At 51.3% G+C, this 19,308-nt stretch overlaps 2 protein-coding genes and 1 non-coding gene across 3 annotated transcripts in view; all 3 read right to left on the bottom strand.

The window, feature by feature from the left end:
- Positions 1-18,017, bottom strand: part of LOC102943236 (zinc finger protein 883) — a 2,438,435-nt gene extending 2,420,418 nt beyond the window's left edge. Inside the window, exons 1-7 of the mRNA XM_043537222.1 lie at positions 17,887-18,017; positions 17,039-17,125; positions 16,287-16,508; positions 15,620-15,732; positions 14,741-14,856; positions 14,410-14,442; positions 11,841-11,929 (exon numbers count right to left, since the gene is read on the bottom strand). Coding sequence (XP_043393157.1) covers positions 11,841-11,929; positions 14,410-14,442; positions 14,741-14,856; positions 15,620-15,732; positions 16,287-16,508; positions 17,039-17,125; positions 17,887-17,949 — 723 coding nt within the window. The 5' untranslated portion in view covers positions 17,950-18,017. The remainder of the gene's footprint in view (positions 1-11,840; positions 11,930-14,409; positions 14,443-14,740; positions 14,857-15,619; positions 15,733-16,286; positions 16,509-17,038; positions 17,126-17,886) is intronic.
- The window catches only part of LOC102934153 (zinc finger protein 135), a 190,519-nt gene that overhangs the window by 87,838 nt on the left and 83,373 nt on the right, over positions 1-19,308 (bottom strand). The window lies entirely within an intron of this gene.
- On the bottom strand, positions 371-443 carry TRNAK-UUU. The gene has a single exon. It is a non-coding gene; the product is annotated as a tRNA-Lys (tRNA).

Here is a 19,308-nt window from a genome sequence, read left to right as displayed (position 1 = left end):
GTCCTGAGTGCTGGCCCTTACACCATGGAACTGGCAAGGAGCACATTTAGCTCTGATGACTTCCGGTGTGGAAGACCCTGTGCGGATAATTTTTTGCCTCCCTCGCTCAGTGTCTCTATGGCCTCTCTGGCCAGCCCTGCATTTGCTCAACAAGTCAACATGCAGCGTTTTGCTGTAAACCCAGGGGCCTTTCTTCCTCCAGACTGCGAGGCCAGTGGGCATGTGAGGAAGTCACCCCTTCAGTCTCAGGCAGTAAATGGCCCTTCCAAGGAAAGGCCAAGTCCTGAAAAGAGAAAGGTATGGTCAAGGAGGGTCCTGAAGAGATGCCTTCTGAAGTTCTTCGGGGATACCAAAGGGGGAAAGGTCCCTCCACCTGACCAGGGACTTGAACCCTGGACTCTCAAATTAAAAGTCTGATGCTCTACCAACTGAGCTAGCCAAGTTCACATGGGAAAGGGGCAAGTTTGGTACTGAAGAGAAACCAGTCAAGAAAAAGAGGGCAGGAAACAATACTGAAAACCTGCTAGTCTCACTCTCTTAGCAGCCCTAGTCCCAGCCTGCTCCTCCATCTGGTGCCCAGAGACCTTCTTTTTTTTGTTAAATATTGGATCCAGGAGAAAACACAGTTATACAAAGCAAAAAGAAATCACAGACAGAAATGTCATTGGAAATAAAAAAAAAAAAGGAAAATGCAATCCCCATCACTTTATGGTATCTGGGCCAGTCCTCCCTTGAGAGCACCTGCTAAGGTCCCTGTGTGCTTACGAGAAACCTGGAGAAACCCACACCAAATCCTGAACACGAAACACAACTGCTCCCACTTGCCGCAGTAAAATCCTTTCCCTGCCCTCAGAGACCAGCAGGATGGAATCAAGGCCCATCCAGGTCCCAGAGGCGAGCCCAGCCCACGCCCAGCTCTGCTGGTGACTCACTGTGTTTTTCCACCTCAGCCAGCCGTTTAACAGCGACAGAAACCCGGTTAGCCACTGCTGCGGGAAACTGCCTTCATCGCTGAAGATGCTCCTGACTGTGGATCTGCCAAAGATGATACAATGCTGTGGCATTGATTAGGTGCAGTGTATCCCATGACACTCATCCACTATACGGTGGCCCCTGCCGAGGGCACCCTTGCTGCAACTGCAGCTGGTTCTGCTGGTGCCCTGTGGCTTGCCCTCATTTGTCCAGGAATGGCCTAAGGCTAGTTGTAAATAATCCTGTCAAACCAAGTCTGGCAACCGCCATCATGGAGTCCGAAGTCCCCACACCTGCCGAGAAGAAAACCAGGCCACCAGAACATGGTCCATAGTCTCAAGCGGTGCCAGGGCCTGACACAGCGCCCCTGGGCAGCCTTTGCTCTGCACATGCCAGACTTGCACATTTGCATGGAATGAGAGTTTCCCATGAAAGAGGCGCCACTGTACATCTCGGTACTTAAAGGGCACCCATGCCATTTGCAAATACTTTAAAGCTCCTGTCAGTTAGTTCTGGGGACAGTTGCTCACCTTCAGAGGAAGATCCCTAATATTGGCCTGTATCACCCAGACATACATTGACCTCCGTATGGATCAAGCCGAAGGCAGGCCTTGCTGCTCTGGCCGCCAATGCTGTGAGGGCGGCCACTGTTGTGGCTGAAACCATCCTGCAAGCACTTTTCCACTGAAAAACCCATAGGACATAAGGTGGGAGTGGATGAACACAAGAGAGAAAGCGGGGTGCCCTCCTAATCTCCTCTCCCTTCTGCCACCATCAGCCACCTCAGACCTGGTGCTGCACCCAGTGGGCTTGAAAAAAATATGGACAGATCAGAAGAGTCAGTTGCGTTCTTTGTGGTTGCCCCACCACTCCCCTCTGGCCTGCCCTGCCCTCCAGCTCAGCCACCTGCTGGAAATTGAAAAACAAAAATGTAGCACCATAAAAGGCTTCAAAGCCCACCAGGCCCAACCCACCTTCAGACCCAGGCACTAAAAGGCCCTTCCTAGGAAAGGTCAAGTCCTGAAAAGGAAAAAGGAACGTCAAGGAAGGTGTTGAAGAGGTGCTTTTTGAAGTTTTTGGGAGGTGCTATAACAGGAAAGGCTCATTATTGCCTGATGATGGATTTTAAGTCTGGATTCTTAGATTAAAAGCCTAGTGTTTTACCCACTGAGCTAGCCAGGCTAACCTGGAAGTGGAGTAAACTGTTGCAGAAGAGAAACTAGTCAAGGAAAAGAGAGCAGGAAACAAGAAAGGAAACCTGCTACTCTCGCTCTTTTTGCAGCCCTAGGACCAGTTGCTCCTCCTTCCAGTGCCCTGAGGCATTTTCTTTAGCTTCTTGTGCACAAAGCACATTGAAAAAAAGCCCAGAGCTTGAATCTCAGACCTTTGGATTAATGTTTTGGGTTCAACCAATTGAGCTGCCCAGATTTACAAAGAAGTGAAACAAATTGTTGTGGAATAGAAGCTAGGTATGCAAAAGTGCAGGAAAACCCACAGGAAGCCTGCATCTTTCTTGCCAGAGCCCTAGCCCACACGTTGTCCTCCCTTTTCCCTCCAGCACCCTGAGGCCTTTTTGTGGCCCTACACACAAGTGAAGTTTTCCCCCACTAAACTCTAGCAGCCCCAAGTCATCAATATGTGTAGTCTTGCATTCCTGCTTTTTACCCCTGCCAAATTGGTCTGTGCAGTAAGTCTCCCTCTCTGATGGCCCCACTAAAGCACTTTAGCTCAAAGTATAAAACTGCAGGTGGGAACCCACAGTTGGGCCTAGAGGTCAACCAATAGGGCTGCATACCTTATGCCAGCCAGTCCAGCTGCAGGACTCAACTCAAATGCAGCCGTCACACTTTCCTGTATCTCCAATTCTGATTCTGGTATCAAGCGGCTCATGAAAAATGTATGCATCATGGTCTTGAACACATGCGGTGGGGAGGGGGATTGCGAATGATGAAGTAATGGGTCCTTAATGTGGGGTTTCAGGAGTTTTTAATGGAAAACTAGGATTATGCAGAGGAAATGGGGTAAGTTGAATTCAAAGGAGACTGGGTGAATTTGCCAGCTTACTTGGTAGGGCCCAGAGAACTGGTAGTCCACTTTATGAGTTGGCCTGTTCCTGTGTAGGTTTTTCATGGGGAGACATTCCTTCTGGCCTACCATAATGGCAGAGCCCTCTTCTCTTCAGTGGGCTGCATATTGTTTGTAGATCTTCTTGGTGTCCTCCAGGTGAACTTTTATGTCATCTTAGGTTTGATGTTTGTGTTGTATCCAGTCCAGGGCTGCTGCATTTTGGGAAGTCGCAGGGAATTCCAGGTAGAACCAAGGGTGGAACTCATTGTTTGAAATAAAAGGGCTTTGCCACGTAGAACGTGTTCTACATTACTGTCCACAAGCTCTCCCTGAGGTTGCAGCAAGGACTAGTTGTGCTGGTGGAAGTTTATGTAGCATCTAACATACTGCTCCAGGATCTTGTTGGTTCTCTCTACCTGACTATTCATCTAAGCGTGGTAGGCAGAGGAGAGGCAGAATTAGATATCCAAAATCCAGACCGCTTCTCACCAAAAGTGGGATAAATTGCACACCTTGGTTGGAGATGATGTGTTCTGGGAGGTCATGTAGGTGGACAACTTATTCCACCCAGAGCGAGGCAATTTCCTAGGAGTATGGTAAGCCAGTGCATGGGATGAACTATCCCATCTTTATGCGGTGGTTCACTACTGTCAGAATGGCCATGAACCCATTGGATAATTCTACCACAAAATTGAAGGTGACGGCTGTCCAGGGGCCCAGTGGAGTCTTAAGTGGTTGCAGGAGTCCAATGGAGTTATTGGGCTGTGCCTTGCAGCAAGCACACACACTGCAAGAGACCACATAGGCTTGCATTGTGGCCAGCATTTGAGGTCACCAGAGGACATGGGAGACAAGGGTGCTGAGCTGAAATTTTGGAAATAAAAAGAGGTCATCAAGTCCTTGGGTGTTAAATTTAAAATCCCTGGGAGATCTCAGCAGTGGGCCGTGTTTGTACGTGAAAGGGTGCATGGCTAATGGTTAATGAATTCCAAAGTAAAGCCTAGAACTCTGTCCTTCAGACATAGAAAAAATTCTTATGCATTTTCAATGTCCCCTTCCAAGGTTTGATTGGTTTAAAGCATGGCCCATTAACACATAGAATCATGGAAAATTAGTATTGGAAGAGACCTCAGGAAGTCATCCAGTCTAACCCCCTGCTCAAAGCAGGACCAACCCCAACTAAATCATCCCAAATCAGGGTTTTGTCAAGACGGGCCTTAAAAACCTCATTTACTCTATGAACCTCATTTACTCATTACCTCATTTACTCTACATTTACTCGATGAACAACACAGTTGCTGACAGCTTTTCATGTCCATTAAAACCCTTCAAACCAGACTGACAACCTCAGCTGGGCATGAGTGGGCAACATCACAACTGTATCGGCTGATCTCCAATCAGATCCACAATGGTTCTGACCCATGTTGTATACTGGAAGATACATGACTCAATATCTCTTTTATTCATTTTTTAAAACTTTTTATTCTGACAAAGTTACAATAAAATGCTAACATACTACATTGTACGTTACTTATTCAGGACCAGGGTAACATTTCAAGACCCTGGCTAAAGATTGTGGCTTGCTGGCTAGGGACACCTCCTCCTCTGAGTCCAAGAGAATATATGACAAAATTGCTAAATAGCTATCCTCTTTTTTGGCACGTCTCTTGCTTATGTAGTTGATATCAAAGTTTTCCACTAAAAGAACAGTCCATATTTTTATATACTCAATTTCACAGGAGAAAGCGGGTCACATTTTTCCAAGAAAGTTCAATGCAGAGTCTAACTGAAAGCAATAAAGATGAATTCATCTGGCATTCTGTTTAAATGGCAGATCCTTTGCTGCAGCATTAAGTGAGCAATTGAGAGTATCGCTAGGAAGCCATCATTGTGTTATTAGAGGAATCGCTTTAATAATTTTCTCCCCAAACCATCTTGTGCTTGGACATAACTTCCACATAAAGTCATGGATTTGTAGGAAATGAAGGGAGCTCAAGAGGCAAAAAGAGGCCCAAGCAGGCAGCTCACTAGGTAGATTGGAGAGACCATGGCGATGTAAATGATTCAAACAGCCTGAAAGGCCACTATGTGGGAATTAGAAAAAGTATTAAGGAATTTTGTTTGATCAGCTCTAGATAAGGTTTTTATGGTGTTTATCTCCCTTGTGTATTCTCTGATGATAAATAAAGGCTGAGCTCTGACGGAAGCTTTTCCCACAAGGAGCATCTCTAGGGGATCTCTCCTGTGTGGATTCTCTGATGTGCAGTAAGGGCTGAGCTCTGAGAGAAGTTTTTCCCACACTCACAGCATCCATAGGGTCTCTCTCCTGTGTGGATTCTTTGATGTCTAATAAGGGCTGAGACCTGAGAGAAGTTTTTCCCGCACTCACAGCATTCATAGGGGCGCTCGCCTGTGTGGATTCTCTGATGTGTGATAAGGTGTGAGCGCCGAGTGAAGGTTTTCCTGCACTCCCAGCATTCATAGGGTCTCTCCCCCATGTGGATTCTCTTGTGGTCGAAAAGCCCTGAGCGGCTACTGAAGCTTCTCTCGCACTCACGGCACTCGTAGGGCCTCTCTCCTGTGTGGATCCTCTGATGCGCAATAAGGGATGAGCTCTGACTGAAGGTTTTCCCACACTCACAGCATTCATAGGGTCTCTCTCCTGTGTGAGTGCTCTGATGCGTAACAAGGGTTGAGATCCGAGCAAAGCTTTTCCTGCACTCACGGCATTCATAGGGTCTCTCTCCCGTATGCGTCCTCTGATGTGCAATAAGGGATGAGCTCTGACTGAAGGTTTTCCCGCAGTCACAACATTCATAGGGTCTCTCTCCTGTGTGGACCCTCTCATGCCGAACGAGGGTTGAGCTCCGAGTGAAGCTTTTCCCGCACTCACAACACGTGTAGGGTCTCTCCCCTGTGTGGATTCTCTGATGTTCTATGAAGTGCGAGCGGCTACTGAAATTTTTCCCACACTCAGTGCACGTGTTGTTTCGCTCTCCTGCGCGGATTCTCTTCTGGGCTGTGGTTTCCTTCTGAGTTTCCTGATAATTAATGGATTTACTCATTTTCTCCCCTGTCTTGTTTCCCTGCTCGCTCTCTGGCCTGGGCTCGCTCTCACAGGCTTTTCCCTCCACATGACGCCTGGACACATTCCCTTCGGATCTTTGTGATAATCCTGCATGTGGTTCCACTTGCTCAGCATCTTGCTGCTGAGGATTCTGCTCCTCGTTCTCATTCAACATCCCAGCACCTGCTGGGATAGAGGGAGAAACCTCAGAAACAGGGATGGAAAAGGGGAGAGCAAACCAAAATAAATGCTACAGAGTCAGAAAAAATTCAGGATCAGAATCCCACCAAATTCTTCCCTGCCCAGGAGAGAAGCGTGCATAAAATCTGTTTCTACACCTCATCTGGGGTGGGAGGTCAAGTCGGAAACTACGACCAGGGGTCTGTTGTTATGGGAAGGAAGCCATGAGCGATATCGGGCATGAGGATATGACTCCTGTTGGGAACAATCCTGAACTCAGAGAGCTAACAAGGGTCTTTGGAGGGAATCCCAGCTGTTTCCTTCAGGCATCCTCATCTTTTGAGCTGATTTAATGATTCCTCACCTGGGCAGGCATCCCTCCAGATCTCTCTTTCATCTGAGCCCTGGACTTCTGGCACCCCTGGCTTTTCGTCTTGTTCCAGCTGGGAGATCACATCAACTTTGAAAACAGGAAACTCTGCTCAGAGAAAAGAAAACAAGTGAGATCAGGTGAGTTCATAGGAAATTTGTCACAATAAAATGTTCTATTATTTTAACTCCAGACTATTTTAAAGCAGTAATAGCCTGGGGCCACCTACCTAGGTCCTCAAATTTGTAGGATACTCTGCTTAATGAGGGATTTATCTATCCCCATGTCTACTGGGAACACACACGGCCAGACACTGATCATTATTTTTAGTAAAAGTCACGGAGAGGTCACAGTTCACATGAATTTTTGTTTATTGCCTGTGACCTGTCTGTGACTTTCGCTAAAAATATCCATGTCAAAACCTTAACCTTAATCACATCTAAGGATTCTATCAAGTTCTGCCAAAATTTAGGCATTTTTGAGCAGTTTCCAACAGTAGATGTTGACCAGCAGCTACTGTGTGATCCCAAAAGGGGCCTTCTTGGAATTTTTGCCTCTATGCCTCATACAGCATGGCTGACCATAGCATGCCAGGCCACGGGTATACTCTATCCAACATTCATGAGGTAACTTTACCCTAGCAGACAGCATTGACAAAGCAGCCATAATTCTCAGCTATCAGTTCAACAGATCAGACAGCTATGTCAAAATCTCTGAAGAGTGAGTTTGCTCTCTTGAAGCTGAAGCGACTTTGGAATGGAACAATGATGGGAACGACAGCATCGATTACCTCAATTCAAATAGGGTGGTGTTGTGATCTTAGAACTGAGTCTAACAGCAATTTGCTACGTATATCAACTCACGTAGCACTAGATCAGGGTTATTATTGCCAAATGAAATTAAGACAAATCAATTACTCTTGTTAGAGTTGGTAAGGCAACCACCATCTTTTCATGTTCTCTGTATATCTATATCTTCCTACTGTATGTTCCACTCCATGCATCTGATGAAGTGGGATTTAGCCCATGAAAGCTTATGCCAAAATAAATTTGTTAGTCTCTAAGGTGCCACAAGTACTCCTCGTTCTTTTTGCTGATACAGTCTAACATAGCTACCACTCTGAAACCTGTCATTTGTAGGAGTATTGCCAGCAGATTGAGGGAAGTGATTATTCCCCTCTATTCAGCAGAGGGTTGGGGTTGGTCCTGCTTTGAGCAGGGGATTGGACTAGATGATCTCCTGAGGTCTCTTCCAACCCTAATCTTCTATGATCCTATGACTGGGTTCCTGGCTGGCTGGAAGACCAGCAGGACCATGGACAGCTCAGTGTGCTCTGGACCAACCCCAGGGAGGGCTGCCAAAGACCAGGGGAGCTAAGAAACTGCTCCTGGCTGGCTGAGGAGATAGAGTAAGGACTGAGACCAGAGCCTAGCCAGACCATGCGAGGGTACTGTGATGGGCCCTATTGGTCTGATTAGAGACTGAGCCCAAGGACGGCTGCTGAAAAGGACACACCAGCTGAGGGTACCGTGATGTGCCCCTGTTGGATTGTTATAGAAGACAGTGTGTCTGGAAAGGAAGCCTTGGTTGTATGGCCTCATACTAGGGCCATGAGAAAGAAGGTAGAGACTCTATTCCCTGGAAGGGGTTTGTTTGTTTGTTCCACCTAGAGATAGTGTGGGTGACTCAGCCGGAGGGCTGAGTCACTGAAGACCCACCATCGGCCTGGGGGCAGAGGGGCTCTTGCGAGAAGTGGGTGCCACCCCTATTCCAAACAAAAACAGCAGGCTCACACCCGCTGACAAGGGGGCTCTCGCAAGAGGCGGGTGCCAACCCCATTATAGGGCTTGGCTGGCAGCGTGGTATTTTGGGTAAGATCCAAACTAGTATTGATCTGTGTAGTGAGGTAGGGTGGCCTCCCTCTGGACTGGAGAGAAAGGGATCACTACACTCCCCCTGGTGGGCAGAGGCAAACCCGCCCCGGCCCCTCTCACCGGAAGTACCAGGGCTGGACAGGATGTATAAAGGGAGGGCTCAGCTGAGTGGGAGCCAGGGAAGGAGATGGACTTCTCCACGCTTCTGTGGCACCCAGGAGCTGAAACTGTGCTCTGTAGCACCCTGCCCTTGGAGGAGATGGACCCAGAAGGGGAGGTAATGGGACTACCATCCACTGTGTACCCAGAGGACCTGTGGATCTCAGAGATACCAAACCCCAGGGAGGTAGGAAGTAGCCCAGGGGCAGCCAACAACTGTCCGACTAAGTGGCTGACTGCTTCTAGGGTCAGCATGTTGCAGCTGGATCCCCACTGACCCAGTGGCAGACTACTCCACCTCAGTCAGGGCCCTGGGCTTGGACGCAGTAGAATCGGGCAGGCCTCCGTTCCCCTACCCTGCCACCTCACTCCTGGGGTGGCTGATGCCCCACCATAGGCCAGAAGGCCTGTGTGAATCTACCCTCCGCCAAGCTAGGATGCTCCCACTCCTTCCAAAGCCCCAACACTGTGTGGGTGCTCACCCCTGCCAGAACCCCTAGACGGTGTGGGTGCTCACCCCTACCTGAACTCCGAACTGAGAGTTTGCTGGCTGGCTTAGCCAGGAGGCTTAGCTGCAGCCTGCTCCCTGCTCTGCCCACCCAAAGGGTGAAAGCTCCAGATTGTGTGTGTTAGCTGGCTGCCTGGCCAGGAGGCTTAGGTTACAGTCTACTCCCTGCTCAGCCCCACTCAAAGGGCTAGAGCTCCAGACTGTTAAATACTGCCAGCCCCAGCTGAGGGGCTGCAAGGGGCTACCCAGTGCTCTGCCCTGCCTGAGGGTGGGGACAAGAACACCAGACTATTGTTGCTTGGTTGCCTCTGTCAGACGGGCCCAGAACTATAGACTACTTACGGCTCAGGCTGACTGGTGTGACCCAAGCCCGAGGGTTACCATCCAATATGATGAGGCAGCGTGGCCTCCCTCCCCACTGGAGAGCGAGGGATCACTGCAATCTGGTAATGTGGCTGGTGCTTTGGGGATCAGAAGAACATTTTGTATAGTGAGTAGAGTTTTAAGTAACTTCTCACTTTACCGGATCTATTTGCTGACTGGGAGCCAGAGCCTGGAATGCAGTAAGGGGGCTGTGTCATTTATTTTTTTCAGCTTCTTGACAGGAGCACAGTTTGTGGCTGGTTGGTGAATCGAACCACAGTGTTAACCACCAGTTCTGGGAGAATCTGCTCTTCCTTTTGCAGCCTGCACTGACCTTGGCATTTGCAGCGTGGGCTACCCTAGGCACCTCGGGTCACAACTTTCTAGAGCAGGACTGGACTAGTACTCCAGGAGGTCCACGAGTCATATCTGGGGCTGCCAGTCCCACTGATCAACTCCTCCCTCTCCCTCCCAGGGCCTCCTGCATGCAGCAGAACAGCTGCTCAGCGGCATGCAGGAGGTGTTGGGAGGGAGGGGGAGGAGTGGGGATGGGGTGCACTCGGGGGAAGGGGCAGAAAGAGGTGGGGAAGAGGAGGGGTGGCGTGGGGATGGGAAGAGGTGGGGCAGGCCCTTGGGGGAAGAGGTGGAGTGGGGGCGGGGCCTGGGGTTGAGCAGGTGGCTTGGGGGTCCGTGAAAAATTTTAAATCAAAATGGGGGTCCTTGGGTTGCTAAAATTTAAGAACTGCTGCTCTAGAGGATGAGTTAGTCGTACACAAGCTATTCAGCTGATTACAGCAGTCAGACAAGGTGGGCTAATACTGCCTCCTGGCCATAAAATGGATGAATGTACAATCGATATGAGGAAGAACTAAGGGAAGATGCTGTTGTTTGTGTTTTGTTCCACAGGTTGGGATCCCAGCGTTTCTCTGCGTGCCCTCCAGCTGCGTGCACTGTGCCAGCTGTAGCCGTAATTGGACGGGGGAGGGATTGGTTGCGAGAGCATGGCAGAGCTGTGACTGTCGTAGGAAGAGAGGTGCATGTGGACCGAGCAGGCCTCCTTTCAGGGCTCAGTGTTGTAGGCTGTATTAGTAAAGGGGCACAGAGTGTGTTCTTGCTACGGGTCTGTCCGTAGTTTGGTGGCATACATGCTCGTGGTCCGCAGGGCCCGGTGAGGTTAACATTTGGCAATTCTGAGATATTTGACACTGTGCGATACTGCAGGGGAGGGTAGAGTGGTATTGTATGTGTCAGTGGCATGTTGGGGTGATGCTGAAACAGGGCACAGTAGAGATGGCATTGTGGGGGTAAAATAAACCTTAACTCTTAATTTCCCCTTCCAGGAACCAAGGGGACAGGAATCCTTACCCAGCGAGGTCACATTCTCATAGTTCTCCTGCATGACGTCTCTGCAGAGGGCTCTCTGAGCGGGGTCCAGCAGAGCCCACTCTTCCCTGGTGAAATACACAGCCACCTCCTCGAAGGTCACCAGCCCCTGAAAGAGCAAGAGTCCCACACTCAGGACCTGCTGCCCCACTCACAACCCCACTATTCATGACACCCCAGGGCCAATTAATTGGAAGTCTAAGGAGGCACAGAGTCCCACCCTGCTCAGAGCATCCAAGAGGCATCAGGGTGAGGGGAGAAAAAGAGTCCCAATTCCCTCCTAGCAGACAGAGGCTGGCAGGGTCTTCACACTCATCACACAGCTAGCCAAAGGATGATGCAGGAGATGGACCCCTACAAAGCTCCAGGCCCCCTGGTAAGAATCCCAACCTCCTCCCCATTGCCAGCAGCCAGGGGGGAAGGGATGGGGTATCTCCCCTAAGCCCCTCTGGTCAGTGACTCCTTCATATCTCAGGGCAGCCTCCACTTTGTATGTTCGTGCTCCAGCATGGCAGTTTGGGAAGTTATCCCAGCCCAGTCCAGGGCGTCTATTTCCTGTTCCACGGAGAAGGAATTTCCGCCATAACCCCCACGGTCTGTTCCTATAATCTAGTCCCCAAGTAAAAACAAGTTCCAGCAGGTTTGTCACCAACTGTTCCCCTCCCTTTCTCCACCCTGTGCACAGGTGCTAACTTCCTTTTCCTCTTCCCACCCACCTGCCACTCTCCACCCTCCACCAAGCCCTTCCCAGCTGTTTGGCCGTTGGTGCCTATGACCCTGTATATTTTCTGCGCCCTCCCACCTCCAGATTGAACTCCCCAGAAGTTCCCACCTCCTGTGTGTTTTCTGCCCCCTCTCTCTCCAGCGGGAACCCACCAGCAACCTTGGGATCCCTACCTGAGCCTGCTCTTCTGCAGCCATTTCCCTTCCCCATCTCCTTGGAGGATGGGGTAATCTGGAGCTAAAAGGGGGTGTTATTCTGCAGCCTGTCAGGGTGAGAGGGAGAACTGGTGAGAGTCCAGAAGGGACTTTAGTTCATTCCACATCTTGATTCCACCTAGCTCCTTCCCTGCAAATAAGATGTTCCAGACACTCATGCTGGGAACATCATCAGTCATTCTATGACTTTATTACAGCACACACACAAACCCGTCCCCATCAGGACTGAACCTGCTGAGACATTTTCCAACCCTGTCATGCTCCCTGAGGGCAGCATGTTCCCCCTGCAGAACGGGAACTAAGCAGAGGCAGGTATTGGACAAAGGCTGCTCCGTGCAGGTGCAGTAAATGAAATGAAATTTGCCGGAGATGCAAAGGATCAGAACATTGTACCGGTGTGAATGGCCTCCAAGGCTGGAGTGACAGGAACAGGATGAAATTCAATAGTACAAAGTGCAAGGTCACACACAGAGCGTCTAATAATAAGAATTTCTACTGCAAGCCGTGGCTGGAAGAGACAGAGGAGGAAAGAGACCTGGGTGTGTGTGTGGACCACAGGTGACGATGAGTAAGGCTCCATGTTTGTCACTCACCTCTGTGACTTCTGGAGAGGCCCATGTAGCTGGCCCGGGAGCCTCCTGAGCAGCTCGGGCAGCCCCTGGGCCAGTCGCACCGGCTACTGCTGGGGCAATCTTGGGCCCCCCTCCGCCTCCCAGCAGCAGGAGTTTGGGGAGGCTCAGGGCTGGGGATTGGGGTGCATGGCGGTGCTTACCTGGGGAGGGGGCTCCCCGGAAGGGTGACAGGAACTCCTCTCCCTCAGCTCCTAGCTCCACATGGCTGCCTCTGCCCGCAGGCACCGCCCCCACAGCTCCCTTTAGACACGGTTCCCAGCCAATGGGAGCTGAAGAAATGGGGCTGGGGGCAGAGCAGAGGCAGCATGTGGAGCTAGAAGCTGGAGGTTGCCGCTTCCCTGGAGCCAGGTAGGGAACCTGCCCCAGCCCCGCCAACCCTCACCCCTCCAGCACCCGTGGAACCCCCAGGGCCACCCTCCGCAAGTTTTAGTCAGGGGTATATAGTAAAAGTCATGGGCAGGTCACGGACCATGAATTTTTGTTTCCTGCCCATGGCCTGTCCATAGGGTGACCAGACAGCAAATGTGAAAAATTGGGACGGGGGTGGGGGGTAATAGGAGCCTATATAAAAAAAAAGACCCAAAAATCGGGACTGTACCTATAAAATCAGGACATCTGGTCACCCTACTTGTCCATGACTTTTACTAAAAATACCCGTGACTAAAACGTAGCCTTGACTATGAGCCACCAAGGTCATGTGGCTGTGAAAAAGGCACATTGCACCTATTTACGCATTACACATATAAATAGCTATTCGTTCCATCAGAATAGGGACTAATATGCCAGTGTGAAAATATATTTTAAAAAAACCCTAAAACATTTAAACTAATTTTTGTCCTCAATCAGTATCCTGAAATTGTTGCTGTATTGTTAGCCTTAAAATCAGCTGTAAAAAAATAATTGTGTCAACTTTCATATTATGTAGAAATTCAAACTACGTGATGCGTAGCTTCCTGTTTTATCTTCATACCGGGCATAACAATAAATTCTAAAGTGCTAAAAGAAAAGACAACAAACACTTTAAACTAATTAAAATAATAAATTAATTAGTTAAAAAATAAACGAACCATTTAATTTAAAAACAGAAAAAAATCACTCATATGCAAATAAGCAAACTCATCTAAACAATAAGAAAGCTAACACACTTGCCAAAAAAGTGCATTAAACAGTGTGGCAAGTGACAATATTAACTCATGTTCAATCAATAAACTTTCAACTAAAATAAATGTTTTTAAGCATTTGCCAAAAGAAAAGTAAAACCAAAGCCTCTGTGAAAGAAAGTAAGAAAGAAAGAAAGAAAGAGACTGATCACTATTTTAATATTAAACAGTAAAAAAAAAGGTAAATAAACACATTTAACCTTTCAAATCAATACACCAGGTTACCAACAGGAAAGTGTGAGAAACACAGATATACACTACAGCAGCTCCCTCCTCATTCAAAATTAGAACATATTCAACCCAGGGATCTCGTCCCATTCATAGCCAGTCTGTATCCACTGTCCCATCTCTCATTCAAGGTCAGTCTCAGGTGAAGCCCAGCTGTATCCTCTATAGACCTTCTGCCCCCCACCCACTGTGGCCATTTTCAGTCACCCATTCGAAGGTGCCTGATGGCTCAGCCTATGGACATTTCATCTTTGTCTCACCCTGTTTCACACCTTTCAGGGGCTTGTTCCTTGCCCCAAAGGGAAACACACCAGTGAGATTAGGATTCGCTCTGAATTCACATCAGATGTCACAGCAGGAGTGAATTGGGCAGTCACGGGGCTCACCCGGTTTCACATTGTTCCACAGCTTCCAGGTGCACACTGGGGCTGGAGGCCATGATGCCCTGTCGCTAACATAGTTATTGGTCTGAAATCTCCCCATGGCTGGTCAGAGACAGACACGTACCTGTGTTGCTCCCCAGCTCCAGTCGCAGCATCTCTAGGGGAAGGAGAGGACGGGAGAGATGAGGATTCAGGCCCTCACACTCATGGAGAAATCCCCATTGGTTATTAATGTAACTTCTTTTAACTACAAGATGGTGACACAGAGAGCCTGATAACGCAGCCGCTGCAGACAGAGCCAGCCCCACAGAGCTACTCCACGGGGAAGGGCGACCCATTGAGCTGGGGCTGTGAGATGGAGCCCGGGGTCAGTAACATCACTAGAGACCCCGACTCCCCCCCAGGGCCAGGGTCGCTCTAACCAGAGGAGACGCCACCCCCAGACTCCAGCTCACCTTTGAATCCCAGCAGCACCTCCTGCAGCATGGCACTTTTCAGAGAGAAATCGCTGAGTCTCTTCTCCAGCTCCACAAACCCTGGCTCCAGCTTCCAAAATGTCCCATCCTCCCTGCTGGGGAAAGGAGGAGGGGTGAGAAATGAGCCCGATCCCCATGCCAGCAATTAGTTACTGTTCTCTATTAAGTCCTTTATTGTTATGATCAGTAACATTCAATGGGAGAATACCCCCGCCCCCACGCACTATTAGGGCCCCTGCTATTTCTACCTATTGTTCCCTTCCTTTCCCCACCCTCCTTTCTCCATTTTTCTCTCTCCCCACTGTCGTTGTGTCTCTCCTCTCCTCTCCACTCCCTCTTCCCACCCCTCAAAGCTTCACTCCCGCCCCCTCCCTGGTCCACCAGTGACCAGCCACGGAATATTGAATGTTGACATTAGAGTGTCCTCATGTCAGTTGACACGCCAATGAGATCAACAGAGGAGTTCACACCTCTCTGAGCCATGGCGTCCGCAGACCCTGAAAGGCAACCTTGTCTCCGTTCACAATTGGGAGGGTTTCTTTGTAACCTGGGGAGCTTGACACTTACTTAAAAAAAAAATGGAAACCTGAGTTTTTGCACACTGTGAGTAGGTGATGTGGCCACATAAACCTGTCAGACAGGCTGGGTCTAGCCCATGTGTCTGACAGCCCTGGTGGGACCTCATTAGCTGTCAGAGTAACAGGTTCTGCCCCTTGCTGAGGCAGCTGCTAGGGGAGATGTGATCACAGGCACCAAGCCGGCGTGTCACACCGCAGGGGCAGGTGGGAGCTCTGTATTTAGTGCAGTTTCCCAATGTAGCTGAGCATGAGGGGGAGTGAAATGGAGCCGGGGACTCACCTACTCCCAGTGCTCCCAGCACCCTGGAGAAGGAGAGAAAGAAGAGGCAAGTCAGAGGGGTTGTCCCAGGCTGGGGAGCTCTCCTGCTCTGCAGGGGAATCGCCATTGGAGTCCTGGGTATTTGGAGAATTTCAGACACTCGGGTTCATGTTCCCAGACCAGCTGCCATCCCCCAAGCAGGGACTTCTGCTCTCAGCAGCCCCAGCAATCCCTGCTGGGGGGTTGCCATTAGAGAAGGATTCTCCCCAGGCACTTCACAGAAAGAAAATGTTTCTCTGCCTTGAGAGTCAAATTCCCCTCAGTACTGAGAGACCCACAAGCCCCTGACCCCATTAACCCAGGATGAACAGGGCCTTAGGCCAGGCTCAGGACCATGGCATGGGGGCAGGGGGTTTCACCCTCCAAGTGCAAATGCAGACAGACATTTGCAGGGCAGGAGAGAAGGTCTTGGGGTTGCAGCACCCAGGACTCCTGGGACCCATCCCCAGCCCTGTCACAGACTCATGATGTGATGTTGGGCAGGGCTCTGCCCCTCCTTCTGCCTCACTTTCCCCTTTTGTCCCATAGGGATAATGACCCTGACCCCCCTTTGTAAAGTGCTTTGGGGTCTAAGGCTGAGGCGCTCCTATAAGAACACTACGTATGATCATTGCGATGACAGTCTGACCTGCAGGGGCTGGCTCAGCAACTGCTGCCCCTTCTCTCCTCCCCGCTCACTGTGCAGGGAAATCTCCCAGGACAGTCTGCAGATGCCCTCATCCCTTCTCTGGACAATGGCTCTCTCTAGCTCTTCCAGCTGGGACAGCAGCCGCTGCTCCTGCTCCTCCAGAAACCCTCGCAGCTCCTGCCACTCCCAGACCATCTTCTGCCTCTCAGCTTCTGTCTGTTTCTGCAACAGGGAGAGGGTGGGTCGGTAACAGGGGAGAACCATAAATGTGCCTCCAGGCAGGTGGGGACGTTATTTACCAGAGCACAGGATCTCTTGTGGTGGCTCATGGGAAGCGCATTTAGGCCAGGAAAGGTGGATGGATCAAGGCACCGGTGAGCCGTGCATCACCAACAGGAGGGCCTGCTCCCCCCAAAACCTCATCAACTTGCACTGAGCCAGACTCTCCATCTCTGCAGCCCACATTTCATCTCTGTCCTCCCCATCCCCCCCAGGTGCTGGAAAGGCTCCCCGGTCACTGTGACACGCAGACAGCCCGTGGGCAGGGGCTCTGGGCTCACACAGACTGACCCTCTCCTGGCCCAGCAGCCTCCTGCACCCTAAGGGCATCATGTCAGCCCCGTGTCTGACCCTGCAGGCTCCCTGGGCTCCAGTGGGGACGGTTCCCTGGCTGAGGCTGGCAGGCCGGGCCCTGCATTCACCGTCACTCAGGGCACCGGGATCCCAGGCAAACCTGGGCCCTGGGCACCTACCAGCAGCTCCTCGCTTTGCTGCTGCTCCTCGGCTTTGGCTGCTTCTCTCTCTTTTCCCAGAGGGGCCCAATGCTCTCGTGGGGGCTCCTGGAAGAAGTGGGGGAGGGGGTTACAAACCGCTGCAAACGGCCTCACAACGGCCAGATTTCAGGGCCCATCCCGCCCTGCAGATGCCCGAGCAGAGTCCCTGGGATGCACTGGGACTTTTATTCCAGGTCTTGTTCAACCTCAGCCAGGAAGCTCTGAGGTGAAAGGGGCACCAGGTTTTCTAGAGAAAACAAAGGACCCCTGGCTGAAGTGACAGGGGTGCAGCCTCCAGCTGCAAACATCCCCAGGCCCTGCTCAGACCCAAGTTACCAAATTCAGACACCAATTTCCACAGCTCCAACCCACCCCCACACAGACATACACTCCCCAAGTGCAATATCTGAACATGCCCCACCCCCGGCACCCCCAAAACTCCCAGCTCCAAAGAGCCCCCAAGCCCCACGATCCCCATCCCCAGCCGTTTCCCACACCCCACAGCTCGGCTCTGATCCCCAGATCCCTCCCCCAGCTGCTCCATCCCCTCGCTCCGGGGCCCAGCCTGGGCTCCGAGCTCTGCAGCCGAGCCGGGCTCCGGGCCCCTCCTGCAGCGCCTGGGTTTCGTCGCACCGGCTCCGCAGCAGGGGCTGCCCCGCTCCGCCCGGGACACTGGCCCCCCGCGGCCCCTCTGCGGCCGCGGGGAGCTCGGGACCCGGGCAGGGGGCGAACCAGGCAGCCGGGCCCGGCCCCTCCCGGCAGGAGCGTGTCCGCCCCACGGTGTCTGCGGCCCCCGCCGCCCCCCCGAGCCCTGCCCGCGGCCCCACCGCGCTGCCCCGCGGGCTGCAGGGCTGCAGCAGCCTCCACGCTGCGCTCCCGGCCCCGGCCATGGCCCGTGTGCAAACACCAAGGGCTCCTGCCCGGGCTGCTGCACACGGAGGGGCGTCTCCTCCCCAGCCCCGGCTCGGAGCCGCCTCTCCGTGTGCAGCGGCCCGGGCAGGAGCCCTTGGTGCGGGCCCCGCGCAGGGTGTTTGTGACACGCGGGGAACCCAGCGCTGGCCGGGAAGCCCGTCTCCGGCTGGGGGAGCCCCCGAGCCCCGCAGCGAGCTGGTCTGAACGTGCCCCTGCAGGGCGGGATGCTCAGTAGCCGGCTCTGCAGGGGGGATCTGCTCCCTGCTGCTCATGGGGGGAGGGGGGGGGTGAAAGGGGGAAGATCGGAGGGGAGGGGGCACGGGACAGTCAAACAGGGGAAGGAGAGGTTTCAGAGTAACAGCCGTGTTAGTCTGTATTCGCAAAAAGGAAAGGAGTACTTGTGGCACCTTAGAGACTAACCAATTTATTTGAGCATAAGCTTTCCTGAGCTACAGCTCACTGCATCGGATGCATACTGGGAAGGAGAGGAGCCAAGGGGCAAAATTGGGGCCAGGGAGCATCGTTAAGAACTGGGCAATGCAGGGCAAGACAGTGGCAGAGGGGAAACCTGGCGCAGGGAGGGACACAGGGGGCCAAAGTCGCCACAAAGGGGGTGAGCCATCTGCATCGTTTGCAAAAATACAGGTTAAGGGGGGAGGCAGAGGGACTTTTTGGGTCTTCAGGACAGCGCAGGTTCAGAGTCCTAGCTGCTCCCCGGGCTCTTTTCTCAAAGGCACCTTGCATCCCAGTTGCTGGACAAAGCAGCTTCTTCCCTGTCGGAAATGACGCGCTGAGCTGCTAAAGGAGGCTGATCACTCACCCCTGCAACCATTATCATTGTCATACGTGGTTTTAGTGTTTCAAAGGATCCCTTATCAGTGTATATGTCTGCACAGAGCCTCATAGCCCTAGGCCGTACTGGCCTAGCTGCTGTTCTGGTTGCAATCCGCTAGAAATGCTGTTTAAATGGTTTACTTTTCAAAATGTTATTTTTGTTCCTTTTAGCATTTCATCCTTTATCTTCATTATCATGGAGCTGACGGATGTCCTTCTGCATCCTTGTGCCTGTCTTTAATAGCAAATAATCATTGACAATATCATGTTGCAGGGAATTTCCACCATCACATCTCACAGTATTTCTGGTAGAGCACTTCCTGTTTGTAGTGTCGTTTTAATTTTAAAAAATCATTTTAAATAACAAGTTTATTCTTTGGGATTCTGTGAGGCCAAGGCCTACCAATCACCTGGGTTGGTGTCAAAACATCTAGTCTTTCCTTTAAATCCACCAATGGGGACTGCCTTTGCCCACAGTTGTTTTTCCTCTCGATTCAGCACTT

This window comes from Chelonia mydas, chromosome 28, assembly GCF_015237465.2.
Source record: "Chelonia mydas isolate rCheMyd1 chromosome 28, rCheMyd1.pri.v2, whole genome shotgun sequence".
Classification (NCBI taxonomy): domain Eukaryota; kingdom Metazoa; phylum Chordata; order Testudines; family Cheloniidae; genus Chelonia; species Chelonia mydas.
Note: the sequence above shows the minus strand (reverse complement) of the source record. Positions and strands in the feature narration are given on the sequence as shown.